Source organism: Narcine bancroftii, chromosome 11 (genome assembly GCF_036971445.1).
Source record: "Narcine bancroftii isolate sNarBan1 chromosome 11, sNarBan1.hap1, whole genome shotgun sequence".
Lineage (NCBI taxonomy): Eukaryota > Metazoa > Chordata > Chondrichthyes > Torpediniformes > Narcinidae > Narcine > Narcine bancroftii.
The window spans coordinates 78,105,909-78,123,789 of record NC_091479.1 but is presented as its reverse complement, the minus strand read 5'-3'; the positions used below and the strand labels follow the sequence as shown (position 1 = coordinate 78,123,789).

Sequence of the window (17,881 nt, the reverse complement as noted above, 5' to 3'; positions counted from 1 at the left end):
ATACACTTTGCCATTGGTCGGGATGAGAGAAAAGTTCCATCTATTGCAGCAAAATTTGCAGAACTGAGGGGCATTGGGCAACCCCCGATGAAGAAATTGAGGGGTCAATATCTTACCTGGTATCTAATGTCTTTGAAGAGACGGTGCTGGAGGACTCGATTAAAAAATACCCCTGCCCAGCCATTTGCCCTCAGTTGGATGTACCAAAAGTAAACCCTGCAATTTGGGACAATTTGAACCCCCATGAGGGCCAAGGTCATGAAGCTGCAAAGATTACAGGGTTCTCTGGTTAAAGGTATCACTGTTTTTGCCCAGACCCTGTCATCAGATATAAAAGAGACACCACAAGATGCACTGGGGTAGCTCTCTCATGCCAATTACAAACTTAATGCCTTCTGGAAGGAGTTGATAAAGCCTGATCTAAATGTTCTGTATGCTCATTTATGTAAACCCGCTAATCCTGTCACTAAATGTCTCTTTGATAAGGATCTGAGTAAACAGGTGAAGGACCTGAGTGAGCAGCAGAAGGCAACAGCTGGAGTGTTTAGAGGCTCGAGATTACAGGCAAGAGTAACTGCTATGTTTCATCGCTATCGCAGGTACGCGAGGGACTTTAAAAGGCGATATCCATCTCGGGTGGCACCATCACGTAGGCAGTGTTTTGGGCTACGCCCTCTGTGGAGACAGCGGGAGCAGAATTTTCCTGCCCAAAGCTTTTTGCAGAGGTCGAGCCAGATTGCAAGCCAGCCAAGCGCCGAAAAAATATAGACAGCTGAGTGCATTTTCTAATTATGATGATAAGATTGTGGGCGGTCAATTAACAATGTTCTTTAGCCAATGGTGTAATCTTACTATTAATGCTAATGTGTGGCATACAGTGTCTGGGTATCAAAGTGAGTTTGACCCACAGAAATTCCCTCCGGTTAGGAGTAAGGGCTTAGACAATTATATACACAGCCCACAGCTCATGGAAGCTACACATAAAGAGGTTATGGCATTAGAACACAAAAACATAATAGAACGCTGCTGCCAGGAAGAGAATGAGTTCATATCAAACATATTCACGAGTCCCATGAGAAACGGGGGAACGAGAGTGATCTTAGATTTATCTGACCTAAATGAGTATGTCTTATGCCAACATTTCAAAATGGACATGATTCACGATGTTATGCCTATATTATGTAAGGGCTATTTTATGGCATCCGTTGATTTACAAGATGCTTATTATTCAGTATCTATTCACCCGCTCTCTAGAAAGTACCTGAAGTTTATTTGGAAGGATGAATTGTGGCAATATAATGGACTTCATTTGGCACCCAGAATATTTAAAAGATTGCTGAAATTGGTTTTCTCCCAGCTCAGAAAGGAGGATCATATGGTGATGAGTTACTTGGATGACACCATCGTGATTGGCAGGTCTATGGGCGAAACACTGAGAGCAGTGAACACCACTTCAGCGCTGCTGCAGCAACTGGGACTTATTATACACCCAGAAAAATCAGTCCTCAGTCCAACCAGAGAAATTAAATTCCTCGGGTTCCTCTTAAATGTGAAATCTATGAGAATAACCCAACCAGAAGATAAAAAGGTGGAAATTCTTCAGGCTTGTAGTGCTTTGATTACAGAATCACATCCCTCTATAAGTAAAGTAGCAAAAGTAATTGGAAAATTAGTGACTGCTTTCCCAGCCATTCAGTAGAGTCCGCTAAAATATAGATTCCTGGAAAGAGATAAAGTACAAGCCTTAAAGACCACCATGGGTCATTTTGATAGACCTATGAGCTTATTGCAAGAGGCTAGAGCAGAACTTGCGTGGTGGAAGACAAATGTATCAGAGGCTTATGCCATGATCGAGATTAGAGAGTTTGATATGGAAATCCATCAGATGCTAGTGGTGAAGGATGGGGCACCAGAGACTTAACTACCTCTTCCGGTGGCAGATGGACTATTCAAGAGATTAGTCTGGCATCATCATCTGGTATTAACTTCCTAGAAATGTTGGCCGCTCAGTTGGCACTGAAATCGGTCTGTGCAGGGAAAAGGGGTATAACATGTGTTGATGAGGTTAGACAACACCTCAGCAGTAGCATACCTGAATAAAATGAGAGGTTTGAAGTCCCCATCATGTAACTGGCTCACAATACAGACGTGGAGTTGGTGTACCGAGAGGAATATTTGGAAAACAGCCGCATATTTGCCAGGGCATCTGAACTATCAGGTGGATTTGATGTCTAGAAAGTTCAATGATAGAACAGAATGGATGTGGGGGAGTGGGGGGGTGGGGTGGGGGGAGAAGAGATTTAATCTGATAGTACAAAATTTTGGGTTGCCATAAATCGATCTCTTTGCATCTAGTTTAAATGCCCAAGTACTGAAATATGTATCCTGGTTGCCAGACCCCCAGGCAGAAGCCATAGATGCTTTTACAATTGATTGGGCAGAACTGAACTTCTATGCGTTTCCCCCCTTCTCATTAGTAACTAAATGCCTGCACAAAGTTCAGGAGGATGGGGCCACTGGTCTTCTGGTGGTGCCAAATTGGTCTTCCCAGTCCTGGTTCCCAATGCTGAATTGGATGCTGCTGGAATGGCCTTTACTGTTGAGAAGGAGCAAGGAACTGCTAGTTCAGCCAGTATCTCTCCTTCACCTCGATCTCTTATGTTGCAGGATTGAGGTGAAAAGTTTGGCGTAAAAGGACTACAGCTGAATATGGTGGACGTTATTTGTGCTTCATGAAGAATCAACTCAAAAGCAATATGCCACTTATGTTAATAAATGGCATTTGTTTTGTTTTAATGAGAGTTTGAATGTTAATTATGTTTCAGTTTCAAATGTTTTGTATTTCCTCACTGATTTGTTTTACGTTCACGTACCCAGTTATAGTGCTATCAATACGACCAAGAGTGCATTGGCGGCTTTCCTGACTCTATGAGACACCAAACACTCTGTCAGGAATCATCCCGATTTCAAGATTCATGATTTGCGTCCGCGTTTGCCACGTTATCATGCCATCGGGGATGTTAAAGTTGTGTTGAATTTGTTGCGACATTTGTCGCCAGCGTACACATTGGACTTGCGTGACTTATCTCGGAAATTTCTCATGCTTGTGGCCCAAAGAATACAAACTTTAACTTGTTTATACTTGGACTATATCATTTGGGGAAAATGATCTTGTTGAATTTCATGTTCATGACTTGTTGAAACCTGGTAGTGTGGGAACAAAGTTTAAATTGTACACTTGTCAAGAGGATGGAAGAGTATGTGTGGTGCGGTATCTGAGACAATATATTGAATGTACTCGCGATATCAGAAGGGAAGAGAGATTCTTGTTTATAAGTTACAGGAAACCATATCAGCGGGCATTCTCTCAGACTTTGGCCAGATGGCTAAAGAGGACCATGAGGTTGGCTGGAGTGGATTCCACTCAGTTTGGGGCTCACTCAACCAGAGCGGCAACTATGTCTACTGGTAGAGTGGCAGTCCCCATTTGGGATATCCTCCATCAGGCGGGATGGTCAAATGAAAGAACTTTTAACAGGTTTTGCAATAAACCCCTGAGGATGAAGGGGAAACATTTCACTGCAGCCATTTTGCAGCTGACGATTGAATTGTGCCTCTTACTGGAGGATCATTGATCTACCCTATGGTGTTTCGTACCATGATAAAAAGAGACTACTGAGCTTTGAAATCTCATATTAATGAACCAATGAGCATTACGACAAATAATGGAGCATTAAATGAGAACTTACTGGTTCGAAGTTTGATGATCATTACTTGAGTAATGGGAATGGTAAGATAATATGCCCTCTTCGCCCTTCCGAAATTACTTCGAACGTTGTTAAGTGAGTTTCTAGAGTTGCATGTACGCCTCACAATAAAATGCTCTTTTGACAGAATTATACCAGTGGTCGCATTTTTGAGATTCAAAGATCGACTGCACGTGCGCAGATGGGATCTCATGTCACTACTCCCAATACTCAAATAATAATCATCAAACTTCAAACTGGTAAGTTCTCGTTTAATGCTCCATTATAACCATCTTACAACATTACTGTAAAAAAAAATAACAATATTCGCATGAAAAGTAAGGCAGTGCCTTTGGTTCATTGATTATTCAGGAATCTGATGGCCGCGGGGAAGAAGCTGTCCTTGTGCTGCCTAGTGCTTGGCTTTAGGCTCCTGTAACTTTTCTCTGATGGTAGCAGAGTGAAGAGGGCATGGTCTGGTGGTGGGGATCTTTGAGGATAGAGGCTGCTTTTTTAAGCCCGCCTCATGTAGATGTCCTCAATGGTGTGAAGTCTGGTGCCTGTGATGTTGCAGCCGAGTTAAGAACCCTCTAGAGTTTATTCTTATCCTGAGAATTGGCACCTCCATACCAGGCAGTGATGCAACCAGCCAGAATGGTTGAAGTTTGAGAGTCTTCAGTAACATACCAGATCTCCTCAGACACCTCAAAGAGTATAGCCGCTGGTGAGCTTTCTTTGATTGCATCAATGTGGAGGCTCCAGGACAGATCCGCAGAGACGTTGACACCCAGGAATTTTAAATAACTAGTTCTTAAAATATTCTTGCCTAAATATTGAGCTAGGAGTTGGTTCTTGTACTGAGGTTGCTTCATTTTGCATTTGCTGTTGTATTCTGGAGATAGCCTGATCTCAAATGCTCCTGCAGGCCATCTCTGAAGGTTAGACACTGCAGTGCTGGAAAATCCTTGCTCTGCTTGTAGGATTATAAATAAATCGTGTTTAAAAAGTAGGCCTTACTCTCTTGAATGAAGTGAGAAACAGTGTGCGATTGAGATAAGGTAGATTTCAATAGAGTAAGATAGAACCTGGCAGAAATAGAATGGGAGCAGCTACAAGAGGGGAAAACAACCTCTAATGAGTGATAGTAAACAGTCATCATTAGGAGGTCATTGTTAAGGGCAAAGAGGAAAGACAGAGGTTAGGCAACCTTATTTAACAAAGGGTATTGAAGGTTTGATCAGGGAAAATAAGGAAACATATATCAGATATAGAAAATTGGAAAGTTTATTTATCATCTGATTGTCTAAGTTCAACATGACAAAACACCGTTCTCCAGTCCTCAGTGCAACACTGCAAACACACATGTAGATATAGCACATTTACAAACAAGCAATACATACCCACAGTACTGTTATACAAATATTAAAATAAATAATTGTGTAAATTGTTGTGTCACGGAGGGTTCATCAGTTGTTCAGCACTGCCTTGTGGAAAGAAGCTGTTTCTCAGCCTCATGGTTCTGGCTCTGATACTCCTTGCAGCTTTTTCCCTGCAGGATTACCTGGAAGATGCTGTATATCGGGTGATAGGGGTCCTTGCTGATTTTATGATCCCTCTTTAGATTGTGGTAAATCCCATCAATGGGGGTAGGATGGAGACCTCAATGATCCTCTTTGACACTCTTATGGTCCTGTGGATTGACCTCCGATCTGATGCTCTACACTCAGGACGCTCAAGATAGACCTCCTGTGGAAAGGTGACTGGATGCTGCCTCAGTTTTCTCAGGAAGTGCAGTCATTGTTGTGCCTTCCTAATAAGTGAGATGTTTTGTGTACAGGCTCATATATCTGATCAGGTGTTTTTCAGGTAACCAATAAAACCCAATGAAGACAACATGTTAAATGTGGAGTTCAAAGGCATTCCACAAGGTCCCTCGCCATGGGCTAGTCAAGCTTGAGGCCCAAGGGATTCAAGTCACATTGGTGAACTGGATCCAATATTGGCTAAGTGATCAGAAGCAAAACATAGTGGTGTCCTTCAGAAGGCAGCATGGAAACCTTTTTTGTTTTAATTTATATAACTGACTGGGTATGACAACATAGGCAGTCTAATAAGCAAGTTTGCCGATGACATGGACTTTGATGGGGTCAAAGCAGAAAAGGCCGTTTAAGGATACAGCATATATAGATCAATTGGAAAAGTAACCTATGTTATTCAACCCAGACAAGTGTAAGGCAATGCACTTCGAGAAATCAAATTCTGGTAAGAAATATAGAGTTAATGGCAAAGATCTTTGCAGCATTGATGTACCAAAGGATTATGGGGTACACAACCATAATTCACTGAAAGTGGATAGGACAGTTCAATAATACAGTTCATGTGGTTGCTTTCAAAGGATGAGACTTTGAGTAAGAGTTGGGATGTCACACAGACATTGGCTGGACTGCATGTGTAGTGTGTCATTCCTATACCCCAATTCAGGCAGCAATAACGAAAGTGCAGAAGAGATCTACCTGGAGGTTGCAGCTATGAGTAGATAGATTGGATAGGCTGGATTTATTCATACTGGAACATATAAGCCAAAAGGTGATGTTTTAGGAGGTTTATAATGAGGATAGATAGTCTTTTACCAGATTACCGCAGTAGAGGGCACAGGTTTGAGGTGAAAAAAATTTTTTAAGAGATCCAAGGAGTAAAAATTTCCAGAATATTTGGAATGAGATGTCAGAGGCATTACAATGATTAAATAAGGATAGATCAGGTGACTTTTTTTTTCAAATTTTATTTAAAAAGTTTTTTAAAAACAAAATATAATCAAATAACAGCAAGAAATTTTTAGATACATAAAAAAATCCTCCCCATCCTTCACCCTTAAGGGGAGCCAAATACAAAAACAAAACAGAATATATAGAATATTACAAAGTATTTTCAAATTCATGTAGTCCAAGAAGACCACATATTAACAAAGAAAGAATAATTATCATGCAAGTTACATGTATTTTTTCCAATGGAATACAAGCACTTAATTCATTTTGCCATCGTACTATATTATCTTTCCAAGTACTACCTACACATTTTCGTTCTACAGAAAACGCTAAACTTACAAATGCAATTTGAAATTTATTCAACCCCAATCCCTTCAAAGAATCCATATATCCAACAAAAAAAATAGATAGGTCTAATGGTAATTTAATCTTAAATAATTTTTCCAAGACCAATCTAAATCCTTCCCAAAATGGTTGTACTTTAACACAAGACCAAACAGCATGTAAAAAAAAAGTTCCAGTACATAGTCCACATCAAAAACAAGCGTCCACATCAAATTACTCTACTCATATTTTTTCAATTTCTCTGGAGTCAAATATAACTGATGTAAAAAATTATAATTAACCATTCCATATCTTACATTCGTCAATTTAGTTACACTGTCGTGGCACATAACCTCCCAATTGTTTTCAGGAAAAATATAAGTTAAATCACTTTCCCATTTAAGCCTAGATTTCTCCATACTATCTTGTAACAATTGATATATATCTGAAATATAACCTTTCTTTGGTATAGAGGAAATCAAAGACTCAAATTTCATCACATAGGTAAATTCATCTCTTTACCATAATTCTTTTTTATCAAAGCTCTGAGTTGATAGTACACAAATAAAGAATTTACAGATTATATCAAATTGAGTAAAGGAACTGTCCTTCTTCAAAGCAATCCTGAACTATCTTTACACCCTTAGAATTCCATCTCTTTAAAAGATTGTTAAACATTGAAAAGGGAATAAGTTGATTATGATATAACGGAGTTTGAATTGATAGTCTACCCTAAAACCATATTTCTTTTATTCCATATCTTTAACAGGTGATTTAATAGCAGCATATTACATTCCCATAATAAATTCATGTTCCATTTAATTATGAACTGATGTATCTCAACTTCAGAAATACAAACCATTTCCACCTTCGCCCAACTCGGAAGTTGGTCCATAATAATTTTGAAAATGAGGTAATTGAAGACCACCCAATGCATATTTCCATGTAAGTTTATGTAAAGCTACTCGTACTAATTTCCACTTCCATAAAAATTCCCGTACCGCGCTATTCAAATCCTGAAAAATAACTCTTTGAAAGTAAACAAGGTATCGACTGAAACAAATATTGGATTCAAGAAAAAATATTCATTTTAATACAATTTACTCAACCAATTAACGTTAACGGAAGATCTTTCCATTTAATTAAATCTATTTTAATCCTTTTTAATAAATGAACATAATTTAATTTATATAAAGATTGGTAATCTGCATTTACTGTTACTCCCAAATATTTAATTGTATCTGACCATTTCAATTTTATAATATTTTTATATTCTGAATAATCTCCTTCCCTAACTGGTAATATTTCAGTCTTATCCCAATTTACCTTATATCCAGATAACTCCCCAAATTTCAGCAAGCAATCTTGCAAATATTTCAAATACTGCTCCAGTTCTATCAAATAGACCAACACATCATCTGCAATTCTCATCCCTTTAATCTTATCATTCTGTCATATTTTCTAGGCTAATGGTTCAATAGCCAATGCAAACAAGACTGGTGATAATGGTCAACCTTGCCGAGTTGACCGTGTTAATTTAAATGGTAAAGAAATTTGACTATTTGTCACCAACCTAGCAATTGGGTTTTTTGTATAAAGCTTTAACCCAACCAATAAAATAAGGGCCAAAATTAAATTTCTCTAACACCTTAAATAAAAAATTCCATTCAACCCTATCAAAAGCTTTTTCTGCATCCAGTGCAACCACCATTGAATGGTTGGGTTGCTGTCTAGATGCATTGACCAATGTGATCAATCTAAGAATGTTATCACACGCATTTCTATTCTTAATAAAACCTGTTTGATCTACATGTATCAACTGAGGTAAATATTTAGCAAGTCTATTCACTAATACTTTCGCCATAATTTTATAATCTACATTTAATAAAGTAATAGGCCTACACAAAGATACTTTCAATGGATCCCTATCTTTCTTTAAAAATCACAGTAATTATAGCACTCGAACAAGATTCCAGCAACACCTGATCCTTGGTTATTTGCTGTAGAACACCTCCAAATACTGAGAATAAATCTTTATAAAATTCTGCTGAAAATCCATCATCCCCCAGTGACTTCCCATTCGGCATCTCTTGTATAGCTTCTTTAATCTTGAAATCTGTAAATCTGGTAACGAATTAACAAAAATTAATGCATCATGATCATTTTCAAAAAACTTTTAAGTACAGCCGGGTAACGAAAGGCAAACTTGTAACCCTTTCGCCACAACACTTGTTTAGCTGAATTAAATTCTCGGTGCCGTTCAATAATTTCTTGACTCAAATCTGCATAGAAGAATTCTGTTATTTTGAACCATCATTGGAATCTGATTTTGCTGTGCCTTCTGCACCACAACTCGTAGTATCATTTCTCTATCTTGATATTTCAAACAACAAATCAAAACTGCCCTCAATGGTTGACCTGGAAATTTTTTTTTCCTCGATGCTCTATGCGCTCGATCCAACTCTAGACCATCTGGAAAAAATTCCTTGCCCAGTACCTCAGGAATCCATTTCTTAAAAAACTTTTCCAGATCCGAACCTTCCATATCTTCTGGGAGACCTACTATTTTTACATTATTTCTTCGACCTTGATTCTCTAATGTCAATCATCTTCAGTAATTCCTTCTTCTGAATCCCCCACTTTTTCCATTTTTTTCTTTATTATGATCCACTTGGTACTTACATTCAAAAAAATGCTTCATTTTTTTTTAAACTATCCTGTCCACTATTTTTATACATCTACTAACATCACTTTTAACTACAGTCATATCTTTCTTCATAGAGGTCATCTCTTCACACATATTGCTCATTTTAGTTTTCACTTCCATAAATCCTTGATTATCTGCATTGACATGTTTTCCATTTGATGAGCAATCTCTTCCAATATTGTAAACACAGAATCCAGTCCAGGTTCCATCACTTCCCTTTGAGGCCTACCTTCTCTGGTCCCAGTCCCCATATATTCTTCCTGTGTTTATTCCAAGAGCACTGGGCTCTCTTCTTCTGACACAATGATTCCTCTTCCGCTGCAGATCTGGGTACCCGTTGACAGCGTGCCGACCTCATCAGCCCACCGTCTTTCGGGTGTCCACACCTTCTCTAGTAAATCCTGAACTCACGACGCACCACGCGTCCTCCAACACTACACCGTGCACCCCTAGACCATCAGGCATTACTGTGGGCTCACGCATCTGTCCCTGCTTGGCCGATCCGCCCGCACACCCGGGATCATGGGGGCGTGAGTCAGGGCCAACCAAGCTCATCACAGAACCAGTGCCATCTTGCGGACGCGCGATCGGCACCAGTGTAATACTCAGCTGAGCAGGGGTCCTTTGAGGCTTGGGAACTCCAGTCGACAACTCCATGGCTTCAACTTGGTAGGTAGGCCTCAATTCTTCAACACTTTTATAGGGTAATTTCTTCTGTAACTGAGTTTTTGATTTTTTTTCACATTTGTAGCCATTTCAATCCTCCACTATTCCAAAGTCTGTAAATACTATTTTTAACAACTTTTACAAGTTTTAAAATCGGGTATTTACAAGTCTAACTGGGGAAAGGTGGAACTGCATGTCTTCCCTCTATGCCATCTTGCCACACCCCCCTCTCCTAGCTATTAAAGAGTTCCAAACATGCATCTGTTGAACTTGTACAACTTGCCCAAAGGAAATGTTGGATATTGCAACCTAGTGTATGCAGGAAATGTAACCTAGCATTATTGCTTCACACCTTTTTAGAAAAAGAGGGAAAGAGCCGAGAGCTTGCGCAAGGCATACAGCAGGGGTCAAGGGGGAGCACTGCTCCTCCATTTGGAAAATTTTTGAAAATACACATAAAATTACCAATTTCAAGTGTTACGAGCCCAAAGGACCCCAAAACCCAGCAGCAAGACATTCACCAAGACGAGTAGTTTTTAAAAGTTATTTTTAATCAACTTTAAACATGAAAACAGAATCAAACTTTAACTTATCTCTGTACTTAACCCAAATTAACCCCCTTCTAATTCTAAGCGCACGTGTGTGTAAACTTAAAAGTTTTTTGGTTCATAGTTCAATCTCACTTCTCCTTCCAAGTTTTCTGAATACAGGCAATTCTTATACTGTGCACAGAATTTAACGTGTATAGAGTTCACCAGGCTTTGGTGCTCGAAAGGTAAATGTTTACCGCTCAGGAAGGTTCTTGTGGGGTTTGCAGGGAGAGATTTGTTGTTCCAGGATTTCCACAACTGAGGAACCACCATTAGTCACCTCAAGGTCTCGCTGATTAAACTTGCCCCATCAGGGTTTTCCAGATGGTAACCTCTTCAGGCTACCACCACAGAGTTCCGTTCTGTTCCTCTTATTCCAAGAGACACTTCCAGCCATCCACTGCTCTGGAACTTTCTGTTTCCAATCAGCTCTTCCTGGCTTGTTTCAGCCATGACTGTTCAGACTCTTTTTCAGTTTCACACACACTAGCTGAAAGGGCTTGTTTTGTCTCTCTCTTTTCAACTGAACTGCCAGAAAATCCATGCGACTCTCTCACTTGCAAAACCCTTCTTCAGCAAACAGTTCTTCTTCTCCTTGGTCAAAATGTTGTCTTAGATAAACAAAGCCCACTGTGCCCTCCGTCAAAACCCTTGAAAAGAGCTTCCAACAACCAGTGTCTCCAGTTTATTCATTTTATGACATCAGTTCAATTAGCACCTACTTGTGAAATGTGCATCACATTCTCCATCTATCCTGCAGTTATTGAATATTAATTCTTCAGTCTTTCATACAAGATCTGTTTTAAAATGTGTATGTATGTAACCCACTAATCTTACCAAAATCCCAAATATTTATAATCCATTACACAAGCCATAAAAAAAACTAGTCATTTTAATTTTTTTTTAGTGAACACAGTATATTAGACTCTACCATCTGTATCCAGACTCCAAGCCCCTTCCAGACCACCAGGCAGTACCTGCTTGGCCTAAGCTCAAACCAATGTGTCTCTTGACACCCCCCCCCCCCCCCCATGCAGTACTTGCCCATAACCAGCACCCAGCAATGCCAAGCAGTGCCCTTGTCCAACTTGCATCCAATCCCCAGGCAGTGCCCCTGCCCAATCTGTTCCCAATTCCCCTGCATCAGATCTCTAAATAGTGCCACCCCATCCTGCAACCTTTGCCTTTTCTCTCCAAACCTCTGGAAAGCAAGATGCTCCTTCCACAGGACAGCCATCACCTCCCTTGCACCATCCATTCACAGGCCAGATCCCCAGAAAGCAAGTTCAGGATTTCCTCCTCACAAACTGTTGCAGCTTGAATTTCAGTTAACATGCCCTCGAAACACTGCAGTTACCTGAACTAAGCTGTTACTCCTGCCGCCTCAGAGGCCAATATCTATCGACTAATGATGCTTTCTTGCCCCACAGGCGCACAAGCACAGCCTCTCTCTCGCAGTGTGCAAGTGTACAATTGGACAGCTGTAGAGGCAACAGTGCTGGTGAGCGAAGGGGTGAAAAATGCAGAAATCATTTCAAAAACACGGTAAATCAATTTGGAAATGTGGAAAATTCACATGCCCGGTTGAATTATAGTTGCCTAAAAATTATATACATGAGCAGTGCAGAGATTTCTTTGAATAACATCAGAGATTATTAGGTATTTTAATGTGGTTACGAAACTAACTGTTGACTTTTCTTTAGACATCTAAGTGGGAACAAAGACTAAGTTTCTAGACATCTAGGCAGGAAAAGAAAAGCCAGAACAATTTTTAAAAAGCCTCATCTTAGACATAGTGACTTTGATTGGCTGTTACAAAAACAAATTATTACAAAATTAGACCAAAAATTATTTTTTTATTGTTTGAAATCTTACATCAAGTAAAAATCCAATTATGCACCCTTAGCCAATATATACTTAATCCAGAGACACTCAAATTAAAACAGTGGGAAATAAACAAGGCCTCCTTTTATCTGGAAATGAAGTATTATTGACTACAAACACTCTCAGAACAAGCAAAACACTGATCTTAATAAGGCATCGGGCAAACTTCCGTGAAATCTTGACCAAGCTGTGAAGAATTGCTGTGTATGTAATACAATTACACAAAGTACAGCAGATTTTTCTTTAAATGGTTCTTGAAGATAATCAATTCATTGCCATTGAAGATGTTAGCAAAACAAAAAAAAAATTGGAATTGGAATCCTGTAGAATTCCAACTATTCGCATCTGCTCCTGTATTACGGCATGGCACCCTTTCTGCACACAGATTTGATCATCCCAAATCAACTTTCTCAAGATGGAAAACTGTCATCTTCAACGTTTATTCCAGGGATTCTTGAAGATTATGGTATCACACTCTATTCAAATCTCCTGCATTGCATGCAAACAGATCAATTCTTTATATTGTATGTATGGAATTTGACTGTTCCATGAACTCACATTATATCTCTTTACCAAAAACCTGATCCACAAATTTATTGTATTTCTGTTTTAAATTCCTTTCTAAGATTGCAATTTTACCAGCACCTACTCTAGCTGCAGGATTAGATGGCATAATGCTTCCAAGAATATTGGTATTACATTTTAAGCATGATCCAGGTACATTTAACACAGGGTTTAAAAAAAGCATTTTTAACTTTAAGTGGTTAGGATGAGAGCATTTTGTTTCAACAATGCAATTAAGACCACATTTCCATTTTCTGTTGTTCTTTCCTTTCTTTGCCTTTGTGCATCCCGTCAGTGGGCTTGCCATGTTTCTTCACATCTCCAGTCTGTTCCACTTCACAGTCAGCAGACTAAAACTTTGGAATGAGAAGATATTCACATTCCTCTATCATCCTCAACTCTAGTTATTTTGAGCCAATTGAAAAAAAAAATCAAACTTGACATTTTGGAAGTATGTGCAAGAGTGGTGGAAAGGAAGACGCAGTAAACCATTGTTCTTTGAGGACTAATCAGACAATTCTGGGGAATCCTACTGTTCTTCATCAGACAAGTGTAAACATCTTAGACACTAATTACCATACAAAACTTCCAATGATAACAAAAAAATGTAAATCGGTATCATTTTATCTGGCTAAATAAGAGCTGTAACCTCTGAAGTCAAATTAGGAGTGAGAGTGAATTAACCAAGTGTTTTAAAGTAGACAAATTCAAATTTGTTCGAAACATGTACCATAATTAGAAACTTGATTGCAAAGTTTCCTTTCTGTCTCGAGATGCTCAGAAATTATTGAAACCATAAGCCTTTAACAATAAAGGAAACCCATTTCTTTATCTTACTTTGTTGGAGGAACATTCACACATAAACGGAAAATACTCTAAAGCAAATGAGCCCATTCTAACTGAACCTGAAAGCAAATGGCAACAGATCAGTTATATTACATCAGCCACTTACAAACTTGCTAACAAAAGACCCATTGCCCCATCCCATGCACAGAACATCACAACAGTAAAAATAAAATGATTCATTTATATGCATGAACATGTATATAAAACACGTATATATAAATATGCATGTGATTCCTTACAAGTTAAAGTGGGTGCACGATCAATAGAAATATGTGCACACCTGCTCCTCTTTGATCCCACTGATCAAATGCTATTAATATAGCATCCATCAGAATAGAAAATTAAAATTATCAGGCCTCACAGCACACTTAGTGGGCAAGCCCTCACTTGGAAGGCTTTTTGCATTGCTTCTTATACTGGCGTCTTTCCACTACCTGATGTCTACCAATATTGTGCAACGTAGTTAACAGTGTGTGGTACTCTTGCGAATGTTTACTGTACAAAAAGTTTTTTATTATATAAATTTTCCAATTAACTGAAAGTTAGAAATCTTATTTACAAGAACCTTCTTTCATTTATAGCAGCCAGACTCTGCTTAGAAGTATTAACTTCATTTTTCTTTCACTTTTTATATCTTTTCATAGAAATAAATATGGTTTTCCATTAAAGCAAAACTTTGCTTCAGGTTCAACAATTACATACCTTATAATTTATAATTTATATTTATTAAAATGGGATTTGACGACTAGTTGACAATTACGTTGATCACACCTCGTCGCGACTCCGTGATGTTGTGGCTTTTTGATTATTACAAAAATTGCATCTTTGAAAACACATAGTCGCCACAAAAACCATCATTCTGATGCAGCTGGAGCTCCTATGCTCTCAACATTATTTGGCCTGCCATCCACTTGTTTTCATCTGGTTACCATTAGTTTATAGGCGTAGTTGGACAATACATCATCATCCAACAGATGAGAAAATTGATCACTAGTCATAAAACACAACATTGGACCGATTCACCCAAATTAAACTGTGGTAAGAATTTTGATCTTTCAGTTATTCCATCACCATTAATATTGATCAACAAGTTCCACTGCGCACCCAATTGGAGATTGTTTTCATAGCAAGTCATTATCAGTGCATCCACCACCAACACCATGACGAAATGCCTGAAGGTTTGAGACTCCGTGAAAGTGAACAAATGCACCAGCCACCACCAGAACATGGAACAGCTGATGAGAGTGAAACTGGAAAAACAAAAGCAAAATCAACAGTCAACTTCCATCAAAAGAAACCAAAAATTAATTCCTCCATCTGCTGCACAACAATTTTTAAAAGCTTATTTTCAGTTAAGAAATGTCTAAATGCATCCAGTATATGTTAACAGCACTGCTCTGTTTCAAAATATCTTCTGGAGTTGCACAATTCACTTTATAGTTGCCTTTTATTTTATTTTTAATTGCAAATATTCCAGCATTTAAAGGTTGAATTAGAAAAGCCCACTGATTACTCACCCAAATGTCACACTTTCCAGGGAAGAAACGTTCAGGGATGCGGGCAGCGTATAAGGCAGCTCCTGTGATATACAATGCCGCCATTAAGAACAACCAGCCAATCTGCCCAATTGTGGCCGCCCTGAAAAATCCTTCTGATATCATGAAGTGCAAGGTTGGCACAACTCCACTCAGCCCCAAACCTACAAAAACTCCTAGAAACAAGTAAATAACATGATGATGAGTAACTCAAAATGAAAAGGATCAAGCAGATTGTTCCATACATCATTCCTTGTTTGCTCTTACAGGTCTGACTTTGTCTCTCAATCGGCCATTCTCATTGGAAGCCATATGCCGTCACCCCACCCTGAGCCATAGGACACTTGAGGAGGAACGGACTGAAATGATAACTTTTTTTTGTTCTTTTATGCAGTCAGCAAGAGAGAGGTACAGAAGAAACCAACTAAACTGGTGGCTTCACAGGGAAGGAGGCCCATACATTTTGAGCAGAGTCCTTTGGGCCCATAGCCAAAAAAAGGTTGAGAATGCCTGCTCTAAATGGAAATGACTTTTTCAGGCCTTTACTATGGTTTCGTGTTCTCCTATTCTCAGAGAAAAAAAATCAACATCTATAGATTTGCTTTCTCAGAAATTTGTACATTTCAGCAATACCAATTCTTATTTTATTAAACTCCACAATCAGCTTAATCCACTCAAACTTACCTCCAATAGATGGACAAAGTAGAGAAGCGAAATGCAAGAATTCTTTTATGTAGCGTATATCAGACCTTTAGCTGTGCACTGTAAATATTTGGTAATTCTAGGACAATTTCAGTTTGAGTTTAGAAATCAACTCAACTTCACTCAAAGAAAGTCACTCCTAAAGTAGCTGGTCAAATTTGTCCTGAAAGAATCAGTCAAATTTCCCACCACAGGGAAAAGGTTAAGTAGCATTACTAAATTAGGGCTTGTGGCAATAAATAAACTTCATTTACATCAAGTTTGGTGATATTGCCGTATTTTTAATAGTGGATTTTACAATCAGCAAACCAGCATTCATTTCATATTTTTTAAAATAAATATCAAATCTAGCATTAATGAACAAGATTGTTGTGGTCATCTGGATTTCTTGGTTCCACAATAATGCATATTTGACATAATTGATAGAAAGATTAGAGATGAAATCGGGCTTAGACTCACTGTCTGAAAAAAGAGTGGTCAATGCAGAAACACTCGTCACATTTAAAATTACTTGGAAGTGTACTTGAGCTATGACTTAAAGGGCTCCAAACCTAGCTCTGGGCGGCAATATTAGGAACCAGCACAGACATAGGGAAAATTAACTCCTGTGTTCTAGATTTTCCACAATTCAAAAATTGTACAGGAAATGAATTAAAGAGCAAAAGAAAATAACTGCAAGAGTGAGAAATCTTAAAGGGAAACAGAATGATTGAAACACATTAGGCAAATGATCCTTTATCTGAACTAATTCCATTAAGTGGAAATCAATTCTTCTTCTCTCCACAGACGCTGCTCGACTTGTTGAGTATCTCCAGTATTCTCAGTTTTTAAACTTTGTTACATTAATATTTACTCAAGCTTGCACCATATCTTAAAAGAACATTGTTCAAAATGGCACATTTTAAAAAATTCTATTTATGCATTGTAGGGGCACCACGCCAAAGTGAAAATATCCTACAACACTGACAAAAGCCTATACATATTTTCTTGAAGATTCTGGTATGTACGAGTTGATAAAGTACTCTCCAGTGTACATCAATAAGAATTATAAAAAGCAGGGACAGAAGCTCCAATTAACTTACCAGCTCGTACACCTCTGTACTGTGGTGTTGCAAAGTAGTCCCACTGGGAGACTATAATCGCTGTGATACCAAGTACACAGACAACAAGTAGGTAAATGAAGCATGGTTGGGGATTACAGTAGAAGGAGTAATACAACCATGGCACAAAGCTACCCATTATTAGAAGTGCTATGCCAGAATAATCCAACCTGAGGGGAGAAAAAGAATATAATTGTAGTAATCCAAAAGTCTCATTACAGTATTACAAGACAGTAAATACAACATGTGTAGGGGAAAACTAGATCTATTTATGTAATACAAAAGCAAATCTTTAGATTTTCTAGTAAGTACGTATTTGATTTCTGACGGTAATCCAATTTATTGAAGCAATGAAAATTAACAACTTTTGAACTATACTTTATCTCTCAAAATAGCAAAATGATTACAAGATGTTGATGTCATACCCATTTCTTTCCTCAGTCTTGCCCTTC

The 17,881-nt window shown here is 38.5% G+C and overlaps 1 protein-coding gene across 1 annotated transcript in view; it reads right to left on the bottom strand.

The window, feature by feature from the left end:
• Positions 1 to 12,634: 12,634 nt before the first annotated feature.
• LOC138745961 (adiponectin receptor protein 2-like) overlaps positions 12,635 to 17,881 on the bottom strand; it is a 43,384-nt gene continuing 38,137 nt past the window's right edge. Inside the window, exons 6-8 of the mRNA XM_069903574.1 lie at positions 17,412 to 17,599; positions 15,610 to 15,803; positions 12,635 to 15,342 (exon numbers count right to left, since the gene is read on the bottom strand). Of these exons, the coding sequence (XP_069759675.1) occupies positions 15,214 to 15,342; positions 15,610 to 15,803; positions 17,412 to 17,599 (511 nt within the window). The 3' untranslated portion in view covers positions 12,635 to 15,213. The remainder of the gene's footprint in view (positions 15,343 to 15,609; positions 15,804 to 17,411; positions 17,600 to 17,881) is intronic.